Source organism: Crinia signifera, chromosome 9 (genome assembly GCF_055691185.1).
Source record: "Crinia signifera chromosome 9, ASM5569118v1, whole genome shotgun sequence".
NCBI lineage: Eukaryota > Metazoa > Chordata > Amphibia > Anura > Myobatrachidae > Crinia > Crinia signifera.
In genome coordinates, this window is record NC_139225.1 from 44,491,468 (window position 1) to 44,512,425 (window position 20,958).

Genomic DNA, 20,958 nt, shown 5'->3' on the forward strand with positions numbered 1-20,958 from the left:
AAGTAGAAGAACAGGAACCGTTTTTTTCAACGGTTCGTGTTAGATTCCACAAATTATTATACTGAATAATCAAAACCAAACGTAATATGCTGAGTAAAGATGAGGATGTTGTATATATGCCAGGTATATTGAAAATTATATCTGAGACACAACCTTTCATTAAACATTAAAACGAATTATACCCAGCTGATAAGTAATCCAGTGGTTTATTGGACATCGTAATATCCTGTAGTATATATAGCTTGAATTATATAAGGATTACCTGGCTACTGCAAATCTATAATAATATCAGGATCTAAGTATAGGAAAGAAGTAGTCTACAAAACAGTACTCCATAAACATCTATACTATTTATAAAGGATGTTCATAATTAAAACCAAATAACCTGAACAATAAACTTTTCGAGTGCGTCATGGCATGTAAATGAGGTCATAACAGAGCAATCTGTCCTGTAATGTATATAAAAAATAATATCTAACCGTTTATGTCACTGGACCAAAAAGGCCTTGAAACAAGGGTAATGAAAAATGGAAGGGGCTTAGGGACATAAGGAGCCAAATCCGAATCATATTTATCCTTTCAGAGGAAAGGAAAGCTAAGTAAATTCCATAGTAGGCTGGTACAAGTATGGTGTTGTTAATCAGAAGCTTCTGATTTAAACCAGGAAAAAGCTGCGTTAGCAGTTCTTTTGTGTTCAAATATATGTCTGTAGTCATGATTAAATCCGTTGTCACTGTATGCGATGGTGTACAAAAGTCATTATATTCATAGTATGTAACAAAGGTGGGTTTGGGCATGCTTGTATCAACCACGTGTGTTAAGACAGGGGGTGTAGGGATGTCACCAAGGCTCACATTCCGACCCCAAGCAGTTTTGGAGGAATCGTGTGTGGAGGAGGGAGTTTCAACACTGAGAGGCTGGTTATCCAAAGATGCCTCCAAACCATCGAAAAGAGATAATATACTATGAATCTTTTTTTCAAAATAAGGTATTAGTAGTCGTGATATCTCAGTTGCCAGCTCCATTGCCACAGCACCACTACAAGACATTTTGGGAGTATTGCTATCAGTCTGCGTCTTTGAAGTTGTTATGTAGAGAGCAATATTTAAATGTACAGGTAATAATGAACCTGAGCAAAAAAAAAAAAAAACCTGTTTATGGGGTGTTACAATAAGTTGGTTTGATCAGCTAACAGCCAATAAAATCATGAGCAGTTGTCTAGTTAATGAATTATCAACAACAAATTAAACAGCCTCTGTTCCTCAAGATACATAAGTGTCTTGTTGTAGTATTAGGGGAGAGTCCCTCAGTAAATCTCAAATTTCAATATCAAATGCAATCCTTCCCGATTGACATGTCCAGAGGATGTTTAGCAGTGCATCTACTGGTGAGGAATTGAGCGAGGTCCCTCTGCAGGGCATACACTTTATGACAGTCCCTGAAAGTTAACCCACGCGGCAATATAGGAAGGTATGTCTTTAGCAAGCCAGTGTATACCAAGGGGTTTTAGGAATAGCTCCCTCTGAGCTTCTAAAAGTTGCCTGACACTCAGGATGGTATTAAGGTGCCAATAGTAATTGCGGGCTCACAGAGTATTAATAAAGGGGTTCCCCTTCAAATAGGTACTGTTCCAAATGTCTACTGTTCCTGTACCCAAAGGTTCCAATGTCCCTCCGTTAGTTGTTTACTCACCCACCGCGTGGGTATTTGTAGCTGGGCTGCAACCCTTTAGTTCCAGTGAGGCAATGCGAAATCGGGGTTCCCTGCCGTCTCTCTTGCTCAGATGAGGCAAGGGGGTCCTCCCGTTCAAACCCCACACGCCAGAGCGGCCAGGTCTTTCCTGTAATAATAGCGGCACCCAACTGCTAAGAGGTTCAGCACGGCGGCCGTTCTGTGTCGTCCCGCAGGCAGTTATGGAGATATAGTAGCCGCCCCAGTCCGGCAGGCCAGGCGTCACATCGATACCGGGCCACAACAAAGGGGACACCGCTGCCACTCTGGGACGTCCAATAGTTAATGGCTCAGGTGCTGCTACAGTGCCGGGAGTCCACTGGGAGCTCACCGCAGCCCCCCCCCTGGGTAGTTGGCTGCATAGATGCCGCGTCAGCGCCGGGAGCTCACCGTTACCTTTCTCCTCCAATGCCGTCCTCCAGTTTTGATTGGTGCCGCGAGCAAGCCGGGTCCCCTCGAAGTACACGGTGCACCGCTACAACCAAGGTGAGCACCAAAGCAGGAGGCCTCAGACTACCTTGCGCACCCTGCAATATGGCGCTGCTCCTCGCGCCTGATCACAGGCGGTCATACAGGCCTTCCACTCTGAAGGCCGGACCCCGGTGGTGGTTTAGATTTTCGGCTCCAAAACAGCTTCCACGCGATCCTCTCTGTTCACGGGGCACAGTGGGATGGTTTATATCCAGGATTAAAGCAGAGGGAAGGCGATGGGGGCAGATTTTCTTTGGAAAAGAAGGGAGCCCTGTTAAAATGCGGCCGCTCTAGGCGCCCCGCCCACCGGAAGTCTCTGTGTGTAGTTTTTATTTGTATCACATTTGAGGTATCGCTCTGTGCATAGATGGTCTATGTAGTATTACAGAGGTCTCTTGCTTGGCCCGATAATTTGAATGCTATTACAGTCTTCCTTATGTGATTGTGATTCTTAGATGGGTTTGCCACTTTGCACCTTAATTTAAATTGTATGGAGTTCCTAAGATTATATCTCCATATCTGTTTTCCTGTATCCGGCTCTTAATCTCACATTAATTAGGTTTGCCACTTTATAGGTTTTAAAGATATTTAACTTTTTTGTATATACCAATACAGGGGTCCCCTGGTTGACCGGCAGTTGGAGCCCCGCTGTGGTCTCCTGTTTAGGAGTTTAGAACAGTGGCTTATTCCTGTGCGTGCCTGTATCTTACAGATAGCAATATATAGGGCTGGATGTTGCAAATAAAATAGACTGCAAATAGCTTCCCCAATTGGGTGAGCAATGGCGCTATTTCCTCTTTACATACACATTTGGGTACTTCTGGGCGCCCGATTTTTTGATCGGGTCAGAAAAATCGGGTCCATCGCATCGCATGCAACCAAATCGCATGTGATGGACGCGATTTTTACATTGGATTCAATATTAAATGGTCCCTGAGACCCGATTTTACATTGGGTCCAATGTTAAATGCCCCCCAGACACCATTTTTTATTTGATACCTACCCTGTTCATACCCCCACTATCGCTATATAAAATCAACTCCATGCCCACTTGGATAGTGGGGGGTATGAACAGGGTGGGTATACAATAAAAAATGGGGTCTGGGGGGCATTTAACATTGGACCCAATGTAAAATCGGGTCTCAGGGACCATTTAACATTGAATCCAATGTAAATGTTATATCATGTACAAATTATTTCATAACATGCAGCTAGAGGGTGGGCTCCGAGAGCTCCGACACGTGTTTCACCTAATAAGGCTTTTTCAAGGTCTGGAGAAGTGGCATCATTCTGGGAAACGGCAGGGAGCAGAGAACTACGTTCTGTCAAGAGTCACAGACTTGGTGGCACTGAATGGACACAGTGGGTATCGCAGAACAGCTGTACTGCACATAGGATACTGACAGTGCAGAGCTGTCAGTCTAGACAGCACTTGGATGGTAAGAATGTCTGTCTGATTACCCGGATTGTGACAGCACCCCTCCCCCCTTTAGGGGTGGCACCAGGACACCACTATAGGAACTATGAGCTCTGAAAACAAAATTATAAGTCAGACCAGAATTTCTCAAAAGTCTTCCCGATCTTCATCATTGAAGGAAAAAATTTGCTATCAGAATAAATGGACCATTCAGCATCACAGGAAACTGGATTTTCTTCCTGGAAGAAGACATGGCGGAAGACGGAACCTCCCATAATAAAACTTTAGTCCTTGACAAATGAATTTTCAGAGTAAAAGTCCCAATCCAAGGTGAGCGTGGAAATTCTTTCTGTTGAAATAACATTTATTGAACCAGACAGAGCCCCAACGGATACAGGTCTACATGAAAGACCAGGGGAGGAAATGCAGGAAATGTATCCAACTCCTAAATGACTGAAATCCTGTTCTTGGACTATTTCTGAAGTATGTTAAGGTGAAGTACACCAGAAGGTGTATGCAACTGGGAGTTTTGTGAAGGTTACGAACGCCTTGTTTTCTTGTAACTCGTAAAGTTCTTGATACACTGGCCTAGCCGAGCCTGATTTTGCTTGGGAAGCTTTTACACAGAGAATTGATCTGCAGATGAATCCCATGAAGATGATTATTATTTTTTTTTTTAATGGACTAGTTTAGGAGAGAATTCTCTTTGGACTGCTTTGTGAAATGCATGAAGGTCATTGAGTATAGGATCCTTGGATTTGATGAGAGGATTAGCCCAATCTAAGATTTTGTCTCTGAAGAGACGGAGAAGACTTTTGACTGCAATAGCAGGGGTAATGTTCATTGATGGAGTGGAATCCATCTCAAAAAGGGAATGAGAAACAATAAGGTGAAATTAAGATAAATTCCCTTCGAAGTATGTAAATGCTGGAGTTTGAAGTGTCTGCTTGGAAGACTGGATGTCAATTGAAGATAAAACAGGATTAATAGGATCAGACACCAATGAAATAATTTCAAGATGAGAGTCTTGTGCAGAATTCAAATACATAACCTTAGAATTCGTCTTGAGTTTAGGGACTGTACAAGAAATATCCTGACACTGATGAGAGGAAGTGTCTGAGTCAACTTTAGATGAACTCACGGACAAGGCTGAGAAGTCTGTACATAAATCCATTGGATCAAATAGAGTGCTTGTGTTACACATAGAAGTTGAGAAAAGAGGACACGTAGCCATGGAAGTGGAATTACAGCTCTCACTTGGATTAGCAGATTGGAGGCTTAATTTAAAACTCTCTGGTATAATATCTTGATCCGTACCATTGGACAAAAGTGAAATGGACTTTGAAGAACAGGAATAGTCCTCGTACCGTCAGACAAAACTGGAATGGATTTGTAGTAATTTAAATAAACTAGAACTGATGAAGTCTCTGACTAGACAGATGGTACAGGATTGATTCTAGATTAACTTGGGCCGGCTGGAACCTTAAATAGAACAGAATTGTGTCTAGACACTGAGGAATCGGATGGAACCAAAGAAATTTGCAGATTTAGGAATAGGACAGGATTGTATCTGGAGGTATTGGAACCCGCTGGAAATGAAGGAGTCTTTGAATTTACGGATAGAACCAGATCGTGTCCAGAGACTGAGGAATCAGCTGATACCGGCAGAAGCTGTATTGGACAAATGTATGGAACCGGACTGAGTCTTGGACTGACTGGAATGGGTGAAGTCTGTGGACCTACAGATGAGAATGGATCAAGTCCAGAGACTGTGGAATGTTCAGGTAATCCAACTGGATGCTAGACTATGCTGAGTGCATTTTGAGAAGTTGACAAGTTAGAGTTTGTCTTTATTTGTGGCTCTGAAATTCCCACTTGGGGACTTGGCTCTGGATACCCCTTTTGGGGAACAATTTCTTGATATCCTTTTAGGGGTTTGTGAATCTAGTACCCCACTTGAGGTTAACGAACTAGATGACTCTGATGCCACTTTCCAAATCTGAACACTGGGAGCGAGATTGAATGAGATGCGATTTTCTGACTTTTGTGAATTTTTCGCAAAAAATGGCCAAATTCACTCTTTTGGAAAATCGCACATTTAATAGGATGCAAATTGTGGTAAAAATTGCACTATTTGCTGCGAGAAACGCACATTTTGACCTGTTGATTTTTTCTCACACTTCAATTTGCATCCAGATGTTTTCCCATTATAAAGTATACAACTGGCAAATTTAATTGGGTGCGATTTTTGGTAAACGTTACCAGAAATCACAAAAAAATACTGACAGGCGAAGTTGACAGAACCATGCACAGATCATTGAGATCAGTGCATGGTTCTGTCTTAAAAAATGTGTAAAAGTTAAAATGAAAAACAAAAAAATGGTGTGAGGTCCCCCCTCCTGAGCATAACCAGCCTTGGGCTCATTGAGCCAGACTTGGTTCCAAAAATACAGGGTACAAAAAGCACAGGGGTCCCCCGTATTTTTTAAACCAGCCCCGAACTCTTGGACCGGTCTTGGTTCCAAAAATACAGGGGACAAAAAAAAACTAGGGGAACCCTGTATTTTGGAACCAGCACAGGGCTCAAACAGCCTGTGGTGTCATGCCACTGCCGGGGGACACTTTTTACATAAGGTCCCCCCGGCTGTACCATGCGAACTGTTGCTAGTCAGTCCTAGATGGGGTACCTGTGGGAGTGGGAGTCCCCTCCCCAGGCTTCACCCATCCAGAGCTGAAACCCTGGGCTGTCCCGGGCATCCATAGCCGGTGGATGCCTGGCTGATACAGTAATACATTTTTTTTATGTTGAATGATTTTCTGAGTTTGGGGTTTTAAATAGTAAATAAAAAGTGGGGATTGGGTGTAGATGGGGGTGTTATTAGTTCATTTGGGTTGTAAATTCTGCTGAGGTATGTTAAGGGTGGGGCGGTATTAAGGAATAAGGGGTGGGGGTACTGCTGGGGGTGGTATTAGGGATTGAAGAGTGGGGTTGCTAGTATGGTGGGGTTGTATGCAATGTGGTGTGTTAATTTTGGGATCGCTGGGTCTATTCAGCTGAAAAATGTATTATAATCAGGAGTTAAAGTGTGCCAGAACGGGGCGGAACTGCATTCCGTCAGTTCAAAACTGGAGGCGGAACCGCTCCGCCTCCATCCGCCCACCACATGTTGAACTCGTGTCTGGCCAGCCTGGTCAAAGCAGCACCGTCCTCCCCTTTCCCACTTCCGGAACTTGAACTGTCCAGTGGCTAGCCAATTGGAGCTCTCAGACTGGCAGCCAATCAGGTACAGCCGCAGCAGCTGCTCCTGATTGGCTGCGAGGCTGAGAGTACAGGCGCAAATTTGAAATGCCCGTAAGCAGCACTGAGAGAGCTGACCGGTGCACCAGGGGTCCCAGGTGGGAGTGGAGTGGAGAGGAGAGAGAGACAAATAATCCAGGATGGTCCAGTATTATGAAGCTGGGCTATGCTGAGGAAAACTGCATTTCCTCACAGCCATGCAGCTCCTCCCCTCCAGAGTCCCAAATCTGCCACTGCATGCTGCCCAGGATCCTCTGGCTAGACCTGCCAGGTCTCTGCACCGCAAACATGAGCACTGTGTATAGATCTGGCACTGTGAGTTTATATATATGTGGCACTGTGAATGTAGACATGAATTTAAGTAGCATTGAAAATGTGGGCATTGTGTATATAAGTGGCACTGTGATTGTGGGAATTGTGTATATAAGTGGCACTGTAAATGTGGGCATTGTGTGTATAATCTGTACTGCTACTGTAGGCATTGTGTGTAAGGGGCACTACTTGTGGTGTGATTGCATGTGATTTGTGGCCACGCCCCTTTCTTGTAAGACCACACCCATTTTTGGTGCGCAGTTGTGGTAGTGGGGGCTTTAGTTACACCACCTCTCCCGGACCACTTTAAGCACTGGATGAGAGATTCAGAAAATGAGAGATTTGGTTTGAAATCTGTTTTTTTTTTAAAGCGGCAATAATTTACACGTCAAAATCAAACTGGTTTTGCAGTGTCAATGATTGCCGCTTTAAAAAAACCCTGGAGATTTCTTACCAAATTTCTCATCCTATTAAATTTCACCCCATATGTCAATTTTTAGTGCTGCTTAAGTTGAGTGCAAAATTAGTTTTATTATAAAACCAAAGAGACCCAGGTCAGCAAGAAGTCAATAGCCATAGGGCAGTATTCAATGATAAATTACGCGATGTGCAGCGAATATTGTTTAGGATTCGCTGCACATGCGCAGGGTTCCGGAGGGCTGGAGCATTCGCTGCCAGCCCTCCCTGTCACCCTATTCAATGTCGCAGGGGCGTGGGGGAGAAGGAGGGCTACCTGGGACACAGGCAGCAGAAGCTGCCCCCCTCCAGAAAGCGTATTAATATATATTCATGTGCTTCAAGAACATGAATAAAAATAGCATGCCCCTTCCCAAAAAAAATGTCAGATTTTTCGACACAAAAACAAAACAAAAAACCCTTTATTTTATAAGATCACTTTCCAGTTCACCTTTAAAATATGTTGAATGCAAAACGGAGAATCACGGCAAAAATCACTGGAGAAAGCAGTTCTCCATTTGAGCATTGAATACACTCTTGGCAAATTGGACCAAAAACCCCATTGAAAAACAACGGTGAATTGCGGCGAATCGTCAGACATTCGCTGTTCACTTACAGCGAATTGTCTCCATTGAATAGGGAGGATCGTTTTATCAGAGACAAAATTCACTGTTACCTCTGAGAAATGCCAGATTCGCTGTAAACTACGGTGAATCTGAGGTATTGAATACTGCCCCTAGACTGAAACAATTACCACATAGTGAGTGTGGGACACCACCACACACACACACACTGTACACCACTGGAACGCAATTTTTAGGAGGGAACATAAGCCCCTTGATTGGGAGTTTATGGTACAAAGGATTCCTCTGTAATGACACTGCACTGGCTGGGATTGAAAGCAAAGATTTTAATTTGAATGGTTTTTAAGTTTTTTAACCCATTAAGGTGGCGAATCTTTGTAACTAATCTACAACACATTTTTATAATTAAATTAAGTTAGTTCACACACCTTGAAAAGGGGGCGTGACCTCGCAGAATGATGCGCCCTAACACCGCTCCCCCGTTTTTCATTGCTCTGCATCGCTAAATAGATGCTGTGCGGCTGGGGGGACTCCCAACTGCCCCCCTCCCCACCGCGAGACAGTGGCGTCCCTGGGTGGGAAGTGGGAACATCCCCAAAAACCAGGACGTTCCCGCGGAAAGCGGAACAGTTGGGAGGTATGACACCCTATTTGGTTCTTTATCCTTTATTAATATAACAATACACAAACAAAGTTTAACACACCATTCACCATATTTTATTTTGATACAACACTGGATTTATATTGTGCCTTTTAGTTTGTACATTTCCATGTGATTTAATTACTTTTAAACTAGCATAGTACTATACTTAACTACCATTATTTCCAGGCTTTAGGTATAATATACCATGGTTTGTTCCTTTTTATTGCATTCCTTTTTTTTTTTTTATAATACATAATTTGAAGGTAGATAACTGCAACCAAGGGCGTAACTACCAAGGGGTGCAGCTGCTATGGGGCCCAGAGCTGAAGGGGGCCCATCTTTACTATCTAAGTAAAATGTTTTACATACATTTATCACCATCAGTCGCTAAATAGGGGGCCCTTACAAACTTTTGCTATGGGGCCTACGAATATATAGTTACGCCCCTGACTGCAACAAATGTTACTATGCTGCTATAGTGACATGGTACTGTAAGTGCAAATTTATTCAATAAGCATAACTGTGCTGCTAGGATGAGATGCATTCAAATGTGACAGGGATGGATTAAAAACAGTGACATATCACCCCTTTAATATAATATTAACAACATATAAGTTATATATTGCACCCCAGAACCTCCATCCTCAGAGCAATCCCCCCCTTCCATTTCTCAGGGTGCAGTTTTAAAAATCGTGTTATAATTGGAGTCTCTATGGTGACCCATAAAGGGGTTTCCGAATCCTTGTTTGCTTGAAATATCTAAAAAAGAGAAAATATATTTATATTATATTATGATTAAATATTACTAATGAATCAGAATCAACTTTATTGGCCATGTATACTTGCATATACTTGGAATTTGACTTGGATTGATGTGCAACAGCCAGTTAGGTACAGTTAAACAGTATACAGTATAAAAACGCATACAGGTGTACACTAGAAGTACCCTGGGCGTATCAGCGGCGCCACTGGTTGTTGCAGCAGCCCGGTAGGTAACAATATAACAGAGACAGTACAGTTATCACACAGGGAACACATACTGTACCTGCCAAACTGCGTAGCACCTAGGCAGCAATCCATGGCGCCACTGGTAGCTGCAGCAGCCAGGTAGGTAACAATATAGCAGAGACAGTACAGTTATCACACAGGGAACACATACCCAACGTGCTGCACGAGCAGCAATACTTGCTGGATTGTGTGTCATAGGACCTGATTCAGATCTGATTGCACGGCCAGCGATCAGTTTATCCTCTGCATTGTTCCAGTGTGAATTAATGTGCTCACTGTGTGCATAGCCGTGCGCACAGGGGGTGCCGGGGGTGCACAGGCACCTCCTAATTACGGGCACCCCCCCCGCACGATTGCAGCCAGCTTGCCTGAGTTGAGATCAGGGGCACCCGGCAGTGCAGCGCTCATAGGTAGTCCCCCTTCCTCCCACGATCCCAGCCGATGCAGCATTAGGTCAGACCGGCCGCCCCGCTCTGAGCGACATGATCATTGCTGGCAGCAAGTGGAGCCTCTGCACTAGCATATGGCGGAGCTAGTGCAGAGGTAGCAAATTGTGCTTTGATTCATTTGTGACAGTCCGCTGAGTGCCGTAAGTTTGTGTTTCTGTATACTATATATATGGTGCACGCTGCAGCAATTACAGTGAAGAGAGAGTGTGTTGACTTATCAATGTGTGTGATATATAGATAGATATAACACACATACATACTGTACCTGTACAGTGGCGGAACTGCAGGAGGCAATGGAGTCAGCTGCCGCCGGGTTTTTGGTCTTCAGGGGGCGCTTCTCCATTGTCTCCTGCTGTCCGCCGATTCATCCCCGCAGTTGTACATTAGCCGATGGAAGAGCTGAGGCACGGAAGCTGCCTTCTCTTCTCACACAGAGACTGAGCTGGCAGCCGACTGACACTAGGGGGAGCAGGTGCGCCCAGCTCCTTCCAGGCTGTACAGTATGTCGTAGATGGCTGAAGCACTCTCCTGCACCGCGTGTGGGGGAATATAGCCACACACAGGTAGGCACTGACAGCCCCTGCTGCTTCATGTTGCAGTGGGGGTGGGGGGGCCACAATGATTTTATATGTTCGTAGATTTTTCAGTGAGGTGTGTGTTTGTTTTCCTAGGAAAAGTTGTGTTTATTTAGTTGAAATAGGAGTGTGTGTTTTTTGTTTTTTTTTGTAAAACAGGTGTGTGCATCTCAGTGAGAGGTGTGTGAGTGAAAAAGATGTGTGAGTGGTGTGTGTGTGTGTGTCTGTGTGTCTGAGTGAGAGGCGTGCGTGTGTCTGCCTGAAAGGTGTGTGTGTCTGAGTGAAAGAGGTGTGTGTGTGTGTCTGAGTGAGAAGTGTGTGTGTGTGTGTGTTTCTGAGTGAAAGGCGTGTGTGTGTGTCTGATTGAGAGATGCGTGTGTGTGTGTCTGAGTGAAAGGTGTGTGTATATGAGTAAAAGGAGTGTGTGCGTCCGAGTGAGAGATTGATATATAAAATGTGTGTGTAGGGGGGCACCAACATTAATCATGCCTCCGGGCGACTGGGGCAAACTTATGCCACTGTACCTGTATGTTTATATGTAAGGGCTGAGACACCCACTTGCATTGTCTATAGGAGCTGAAGTACTGATTGGTGCATCTATAGACACAATATCAGCTGACCGATTGAAACTTGCGCCAGCCCCAGAGTATCCGTCTAAATATGGCCTCTTGTGTGAGCCCTATGGTGCGTGGCATTTTGTGTGATGGGTATTACTATGTGTGGCGTTATGTGTAATGGACATTACAGTGTAAATTTTTGCAGTGTGCCTTCTCCGTCTCTGTTTCCGGTATGTGTGTGTGTGGGGGGGGGGTAATGATTTCAGTGTGAAGTGCATATACATAAATAAGTCCCCTTCTATTTAGTTTGCATTAATGGCCAGTAGGCTGTGATGGACACGCCCCTTCAATGGTGCACCCCCAGAGAAAATGGGCTGTGCACGCCTATGACTGTGTGTGAATGGATGTGTGCAGCTATATACCCATTTGCACCCGAGCAAATATGTCCTAATCCCTCCGGAAGCACACCATTCACTGCAGCCGCCGCATAGCCCAGGACTTTACTTGGCAGCTGCAATGAATATAGGCACATCCAGGCTGCTATTGACATCACACACCCTCCCCTAACAGGTTTTGCCACGTCTCATTTTCCCTGACGCTCCCACCATTTTTTAAGGCCTGCCCTGCGTTTTTCCTGGCACTCCCATGAAACAGTCAGTTTTCAACACGACCACTTCCTGTCAATTATCATGTGTACGGCCTACAAACAGAAACATTTGCAGGACTTGATTGCAGCCAGGCATCACGCACGAACATTGTGGCCCTATGCATGTACATCAATCATTTTAATATGTATACTGTATTTGGTATACATTTAAAGTGAATGGCTTAATATTAAATTGAATATGTGATATATTTTGAGTAGCTATGAAAGCCTGAGGATACTCAAGCAGTCTATAAGGAATAAATTGTAATTTGCTACAGTAGAGTGTAATCCACATATATGCAATTATGTATCATGTATTAAGTTAATACATTCCGGGACGACTCAAGGTGTGTGCCAGCGGTTCCTTGCCTACATGTATCTGCACTGTGCGCAAATCCCAGGGCCGACTTGGGACTAAAAATAGGCCCTGGCATTTAAAGTACACAGGTTCACCTCGCCGTCAGCGTCTAGCTCCTGGTATAGACTCCATTACTATCCCTGACTCCTACTTCTTAGTCTATGCTCTTACAAATAGAATTAATATAAGCACAATATACAAGTGTACATCATTATCTGTGTTAAAAAATAAATAAATATATATATATAACTTCTGGGTACTCTTTACCTAGAACGGCGCCCATCGCGACCATCGAATGCACTAAAAAACGGGTGCGATGCGATGCCCGCGATTTCCCATAGGGATCAATGTTAAAAGTGAGATTGGACGCGATTTTAGTGTTCAATGCCTCAATGCCTGCGATTTTTACATAGGAAACAATGTTAAATGGGCCACAGAGCCCAAATAGTCACCGTGAAGTCTGAAATGGCCCCCACAATTGTTAACGCCACCCCACGATCAACGTCAACCCGAAGCGTGGCGAGCGCAGCGAGCCCGCGAGGGGCGGCGGTACGCGTCCTCCGACCTTTTCATACCCCCACTATCCACGTCGGCGTGGAGTTGAGAATAGAATAGTGTGGCGAGCGCAGCGAGCGGACGCGGATACCTTCACAGTTATACGCGTCCCCTCACGGGCTTCCCAGGTGTCCATGGCGACGCGGACACCTGTGAAGCCCGCGAAGGGACGCGTTTACCTGTGCGCGTGGAGTTGAGAATAGAATAGTGTGGCGAGCCACCGAGCCCGAAGCGTGGCGAGCGGTCGCGGATACCTTCACAGTTCCCAGGTGTCCATGGCGACGCGGACACCTGTGAAGCCCGCGAAGGGACGCGTTTACCTGTGAAGGTATCCGCGTCCCCTCGCCACGCTTCGGGCTCGGTGGCTCGCTGCGCTCGCCACACTATTCTATTCTCAACTCCACGCCGACGTGGATAGTGGGGGTATGAAAAGGTCGGAGGACGCGTACCGCCGTTCCAGCAAAGTCACCTCTCAGTTTTGGCAGAGACTGATAGATAATGGTCAAGATGGTGGCACTAACGGACTGTAATGAAAACAAAAACAGTACTGGTTTGGTGTCCTCTGTGGTATCGGACAACAAACCAGTACTGTTTGTGTTTTCATAACCGTCCATTAGTGCCGCCATTCTGACCAATATATATCTATAAACAGTATATATATATATATATATATATATATACACATCCTGATGCTGCCACTAGCCTCTTTTAGAGGATTAATAAAGTAATCAATAAAGATATGTGGTTACCTGATTGGCCCAAGGGATAGCACCAGGGGCCGAGGGGCACACACAAGCAAGTTGCCCTGCTTATTCTAACAGCGCATGAAATAGAAAATGGGATTCACAATGTTGGAGGCCTGGTTTGCATAATGCGGGTATGGAGTAACCAAGGGGGGCGGGGGACTGAGCTAAGAATACAGTTTATCACAAACTGTCTAGTGGAACACAAAACACTGCATCCTTTAGATAAAGACACTGAGAGGAAACTGATGCATATTTCAGAAAGAAGCCCATTTACAGATGGCGATGCCCACTACGTCAAAGCTCAGGATTGCATTACATTCTGGAGCATGGTGCATACGAGAAATGCGATCAAACCTCTGAAAAATTGCATTTTTTTTAAGAGGTTTGGTCACAAATACACATGCATGCACCTGGACCTTGGTGCTAAGACCAAACAATGGAGCACAGGGCAAAAATGTCCTTTGCCAGCCCCCATCCAACACAAAAAAATGAACATTTCTCTGTTTAAACTGTATGGTACGTGGTGTACGGTATGCCACAACTCACTCACATATGACCTCTGACTTTGTTACAACTCCTTTTAATTTTAACAGGAAATACCTTCTTTTTTTTTGCAAAACTATTTTTATTTTCATTTATAATCATTTGCCAAAACAATTGATAGTACAGAAGTAGTATTGCAGGACCATAAGAAACATATAGCAACTTTGCCATTCTCTATAGTGAAAACAGAAATATTGGTCTATTTGCACTGTACAATGTAAAGATCAAAGATCATGTTACAGTAATTCTCTTCCTCTCACAAACCACAACCTTGCATCAGTTCAATGTTATCGTAAAACTTGGCACTTGAAGAAGAAGGATATAGCTGTTTAAGACTATCAACCCTATCTATCTAAATTTAACTATATTCCTCCCCCCTCCCCTTCCCTCTCACAACTAGTGTGAAACAGCTCGGCGTGGTAATCTACAGTGACAATGACCTACGTAGGTACCAGGTAGTACCTTCAAACACCTTGTAGATGTGGGTTTGCACCTCAGGATCTACATAATCAATATATATACCCCACTTTTTCTAGAACTTTGCGACTACCCTCTCAATGTCCGGCAGGGCCGCCCTTCTGTCTAAATACAATATTTGTAGTAAAGTTGACTTGGTGGCCGACAAGAAAGGCGGTGTCGATGATGTCCAGCATTTAAGAATAACCTTTTTAGCAACCGTAACTACTACTGTCAGGAAGGGAGTCAGCACCGTCTTGCGGCCCTGGAAATTCCAGTTAGAGAAGTTCGCCAGGAGCATGGCCAACGGGTCTTTTTGCAGTTGTAAGTGACAGACATCATTAAGCAGCCCCATAACCCTATCCCAAAACTTGCGTATTCTCCCACAATCCCACATGTTATGATAAAATGAAGAAAACACACTTTTACATTTTAAACATAATCCTAAATCTCCTGGCACAAAGTATGGCACCAATTCCATTTTTGGCACCAAAATGTCTAGTTGCGGCACTGAATAAGTTACTAATTAATTATTTTCTGATGCATTTTCAGCATAACCAAATTTTAGCACTTTCATATTCATGCATACAAAAACTCAATATGTTATGCTACAGATTGTAACATACCTGTCGTTGACTATTTGATCCCTGAACAAATTTCCAGTTGATGCCATCATTGCTGTAACTCAGAGAAAAGTGAGTGATGTACATGGAAGTGAATGATGAACGTGCACCCTGTATAATTAAGCCGGTCACCTTCCTTTCATTCCCAAAATCTATTTCAAACCATTGATCAGGACTGTCGACCTATAGATAGATATAAAGTTTGTGCTGATTACAAATTTGAAATTATATATACACTGTATAAATGACGTGAGGCACTCCAAACTGACACCGATAGTCAGGGTAACCTAGTTTATTAGCAACGTTTCAATACGGAAAGTATTTTCATTAGGCTAAAATCACATAGACCATTCTTACCTTAAATAGCACCCAAGTGTAACTCGCGCCAGTGGTGGGCGGGACCGCCCATCCAAAGAATAGCGCATTCAAACGACATCACCCAGAATAGGCAGAACAGCCATTAAACAAAACAATACAGTGGTGCTGCATAACTGACAAATATAAACATACATAAAATAAAACTTAGAATAGAAACTCAGGCAAAATGGACATATAGTCATGTCAACAGAACAGCTATACCAGACTGCTCATTAAGGCCATTAGGTGACAGCGTGCAAATCTGGCAATCCAATGCACCTCACAAAACTGCAGACCACGGTTCCCACCTCGTAAGGATAGCGTGACATGATCTATCATCCGATATCTCAATGATGATAAGCTATATTGATACGAAGTGCCGGGTGACTGACTGACTTAACTTGACCCACTCGCCAAAGCACTTTGTATAGATGACCGATGTGCGGTCATCCTCTCTTTAAAAGGTTGCTCCATCTTACCGATATACAAAAACCCACATGGGCATTATATCTGGTATACCGTAAAGGGAGTAATACACGTCAATATATGTCTGATCTGTAACACTTTGTCTGATTGAGATCAAGGTTAGCCCAAAGGGCTATTAGAAGCGCTGATGATATGTATCAAAGATCCCCTGTTGCTACACACTGTTGCAGCCTCTTGTTAGAGGTTGTGTACCTCAAACAACACAAGGAGAAGGTAAAGCTCATGTGGTTTGCACTCACATGGGCTTCCAAGGGGCGCAATTGTGTTTAGCACAATAATAGACAATAAGTTCCAATAAAAAATTGTTTTTTATTTAAAAAAGGGGCAACAATATTAATTAGAAGTGCACTTCAGATACACAACTGAGGAAACCGCTGACTCTCATTCAGGCAGAGAAACGCGTTTTGTTGCTGTACCACACCATTATTTACCCAGTGACCGCTGCAAGGACTGCCGCAAAAAACCCACAAAAGAAGCGGTTATTTTCTATTGCTGAGGAACTGGCTCTCTCTCCACCAACATCAGGGGAGCCCCTCCATTGAATTAGAGGTTGAACTGTCCATCACCAGTCAGGAGATTCCAAACAGCAGTTCCTTTTGAAATTATTGCGGGACTAGTAAATATATACTGCATTTGCCTGTATAAAAACCCATTTCAAGTGATGCCTAAATCTGTTTAAGCCTCATACCAGATACTTTTATTCAATTGATACAGCCTCTGTTTGTTATATGTTGTCTGTCCTGTATTGTCTTGTCCAATACCTCGTATCTGAAGTGCACTTCTTATTGATCTTGTTGCCCCTTTTTTAAATAAAAAACATTTTTTTATTGGAACTAATTGTCTATTATTGTGCTAAACACAATTGCGCCCCTTGGAAGCCCATGTGAGTGCAAACCACATGAGCTTTACCTTCTCCTTGTCTGATTGAGGATGGTTAAAAGTAGAACCAGAAATCATAAAACCTGCAAGTCATGCACATACATGGTATGCAACCTAATTTTCTCTGTTGCTGTATTGAATTAGGAGCAGCATCTGATTTAACTTGAATACCTCTAAGGCTTTTGGACTGCTTGTAGCTAGGCAACAATTTAGTACTAGCCAAACCTAAATCACTATCTTATTGTACCAGCGGCTATTGATGCCAGACAATATCACCAATGATGGGACTTGCTTGATTGTACGTAGTTACCCAAGATAAACAATCAGCTGATTTAGTATCAGTAGATTTAGGAAGTAATAATGCGGCTCGATCTAAAGCCATAACCTTCACTTTAGTGTTCTCTAATTCTGATAGTGGATAGCCACGTTGTCTAATGCGACAAATCATCTAATCCATCTGCCTAGATGTCACAATTTGATCAGAAACTGTACGTCTGATTCTCAATAACTGAGAATATGGTAAACTTCTAATAGTTGGTCTAGGACCATGATGGCTAACCTATGACACGCATATCACTCGTGACACGCCAAGAAACTTTGACTGACACACGTCTGACCAACCAGTGTGCGGAGAGTGAAAACCCGGAAGTGTGCGCAAGGGAAGCAGCTAAGCCAGCACGCATGCTGTGCCGCCAACTGGAAGGCGGACAGAGGGGGGCATCGTCCACTGGAGGTGACAGCCGGGTCACGGGAGATGGAGTGCCAGTGGCCTGGGAGCTGGGACTGCCCTGGTGAATGTACAGTGCCGGCAGCGGGTCTGCGTAGAGCTCTGCTGACTCAAATGTTTGTCCTCCAGTACCCACTGCGGCAGTCGCTGCCCGCTCTGCTCTGCATGCTGCCTTCGCCTGCCCCGCACGCTGTCCCTGACTCTGCCCGTTCGGTAATGCTGCATCCCTCCACTGTGTAAGGGGAGGGGGGTTGGTTGGTTGGTTGGAGGCACAGCCATAACGGATCTGCGGCAAAAGACAGTGAGCAGTGCACCACTCCCCTCCTGAGTATATATTGTTTGTACTTGTATTATATGTTCTGAAAGAGACAGGGGGACAGAAAGGACAAGGTGCGATGGAAACTGTGGGGCTGTTATGATGGGGGGGGCAGTGTGGGGCTGTTGTGATGGGGGGACAGTATGATGCTGTTGTGATGGGGCAGTGTGGGGCTAGTGGTAGGGAGCAGGGCTGGACTGGCCATCTGGCACTTCTGGCAAATGCCAGAGGGGCCGATTTCTTCGGTGCACAGAGAGAGCCGCTGGACTCACGGTGGGTCCAGTGGCTCTCTCTGTGCGCCGCTGAGGTCCAGGAGAGAGGGGGCATCACATGCTGCTATTTGCCTCTCCCTGCAAGCCGGGAGAGGCAGCGCACGCATGCTTGTGCCAGGGCCAATTCGGTGGTCACTGGATGGGAGACACTACAGTGTGTTGCGCGTGTGAAGGGGACACTACAGTGTGGGACTGTTGTGATGGGGGACAGCTTGGGGCTGGTGTGATGGGAACACTACAGTGTGGCGTTGGTATGATGGGGGACAGCTTGGGGCTGGTGTGATGGGGACACTACAGTGTGGGGCTGGTGTGATGGGGGATATTTAAAATATAACTCTGATCTCACATACACTACAGGGACCCCCTGCCCACCAGCGCTACCGATCTGACCCTGCGCTGCCAGATCCCACTGCATGCCACCCACCAGCGGGCAGGGGGTCCCTCTGCTGTGGCCGCCCTGTCCCCCTCTTGCCTTGCTGCAGGCTGGCTGGTAAGCCATCATGCCTGCCCCGCCGTGTCGCCGTTCTGGGTGATTTTCGCCATCAGGGGCAGCGAGCCCCTGAGGTGTTGAATAGGGTGCAGGCAGCAAATCAAAATGCCAGCGAAAGCCCGGCGAGCACAGTTGAAAGCATTACAGCGTACGCTGCCCCTGCGCTCACCAGAGTATTGAGTACTAGCCATACTGTATGCCCCCAAGGTGCCAGTTACAGATATGACCTCACAGTGCTGCCAGTTACACATACTGTATGCCCCCACGGTGCTGCCAGTTACACATACTGTATGCCCCCACAGTGCTGCCAGTTACACATAGTGTATGTCCCCACAGTGCTCCCAGTTGCACATACTTTATGCCCCCACGGTGCTACCAGTTACACATACTGTATGCCCCCACAGTGCTGCCATTTACACATACTGTATGCCCCCACAGTGCTGCCAGTTACACATAGTGTATGTCCCCACAGTGCTACCAGTTGCACATACTTTATGCCCCCACGGTGCTACCAGTTACACATACTGTATGCCCCCACAGTGCTGCCATTTACACATACTGTATGCCCCCACAGTGCTGCCATTTACACATACTGTATGCCCCCACGGTGCTGCCAGTTACACATACTGTATGCCCCCACGGTGCTGCCATTTACACATACTGTATGCCCCCACAGTGCTGCCAATTATACATACTGTATGCCCCTACAGTGCTGCCAATTACACATACTATATGCCCCCACAGTGCTGCCAGTTACACATACTGTATGCCCCCACAGTGCTGCCAGTTACACATACTGTATGCCCCCACAGTGCTGCCAGTTATACATACTGTATACCCCCACAGTGCTGCCAGATACACATAATGTATGTCCCCACAGTGCTGCTAATACACATACTTTATGCCCCCACGGTGCTGCCAGTTACACATACTGTATGCCCCCACGGTGCTGCCAGTTACACATACTATATGCCCCCCAAGTGCTGCCAGTTACACATACTGCATGCCCCCACGGTGCTGCCAGTTACACATACTGTATGCCCCCACGGTGCTGCCAGTTACACATACTATATGCCCCCACGGTGCTGCCAGTTAAACATACTATATGCCCCCACGGTGCTGCCAGTTACACATACAGTTTCCCCCACAGTGCTGCCAGTTACACATACTGCATGCCCCTACAGTGCTGCCAGTTACACATACTGCATGCCCCTACAGTGCTGCCAGTTACACATACTGCATGCCCCTACAGTGCTGCCAGTTACACATACTGCATGCCCCTACAGTGCTGCCAGTTACACATACTGTTTCCCCCACAGAGCTGCCAGTTACACATACTGCATGCCCCTACAGTGCTGCCAGTTACACATACTGTTTCCCCCACAGTGTTGCCAGTTACACATACTGCATGCCCCTACAGTGCTGCCAGTTACACATACTGTTTCCCCCACAGTGTTGCCAGTTACACATACTGTTTCCCCCGCAGTGCTGCCAGTTACATATACTGTATGCCACCACAGTGCTGCCAGTTACACATACTGTTTCCCCCACAGTGCTGCCAGTTACACATACTGTATGCCCCCACAGTGCTGCCAGTTACACATACTGTATGCCCCCATAGTGCTGCCAGATACACATAATGTATGCCGCCATGGTGCTGCCAGTTACACATACTGTATGCCCCCACAGTGCTGCCAGTTACACATACTGCATGCCCCCACAGTGCTGCCAGTTACACATACTGTATACCCCACAGTGCTGCCAGTTACACATACTGCATGCCCCCACAGTGCTGCCAGTTACACATACAGTTTCCCACACAGTGCTGCCAGTTACACATACTGTATGTCCCCACAGTGCTGCCAGTTACACATACTGTATGCCCCCATGGTGCTGCCAGTTACACATACTGTATGCCCCCATGGTGCTGCCAGTTACACATACTGTATGCCCCCACGGTGCTGCCATTTACACATACTGTATGCCCCAACAGTGCTGCCAGA

General features: G+C 45.4%; 1 protein-coding gene across 1 annotated transcript in view; it reads right to left on the bottom strand.

Annotated features, from left to right (window-relative positions):
- Window positions 1–8,976: 8,976 nt before the first annotated feature.
- Window positions 8,977–20,958, bottom strand: part of LOC146035519 (coagulation factor VIII-like) — a 215,182-nt gene continuing 203,200 nt past the window's right edge. The window contains exons 25-26 of the mRNA XM_083159025.1: window positions 15,432–15,611; window positions 8,977–9,671 (exon numbers count right to left, since the gene is read on the bottom strand). Of these exons, the coding sequence (XP_083015151.1) occupies window positions 9,528–9,671; window positions 15,432–15,611 (324 nt within the window). The 3' untranslated portion in view covers window positions 8,977–9,527. The remainder of the gene's footprint in view (window positions 9,672–15,431; window positions 15,612–20,958) is intronic.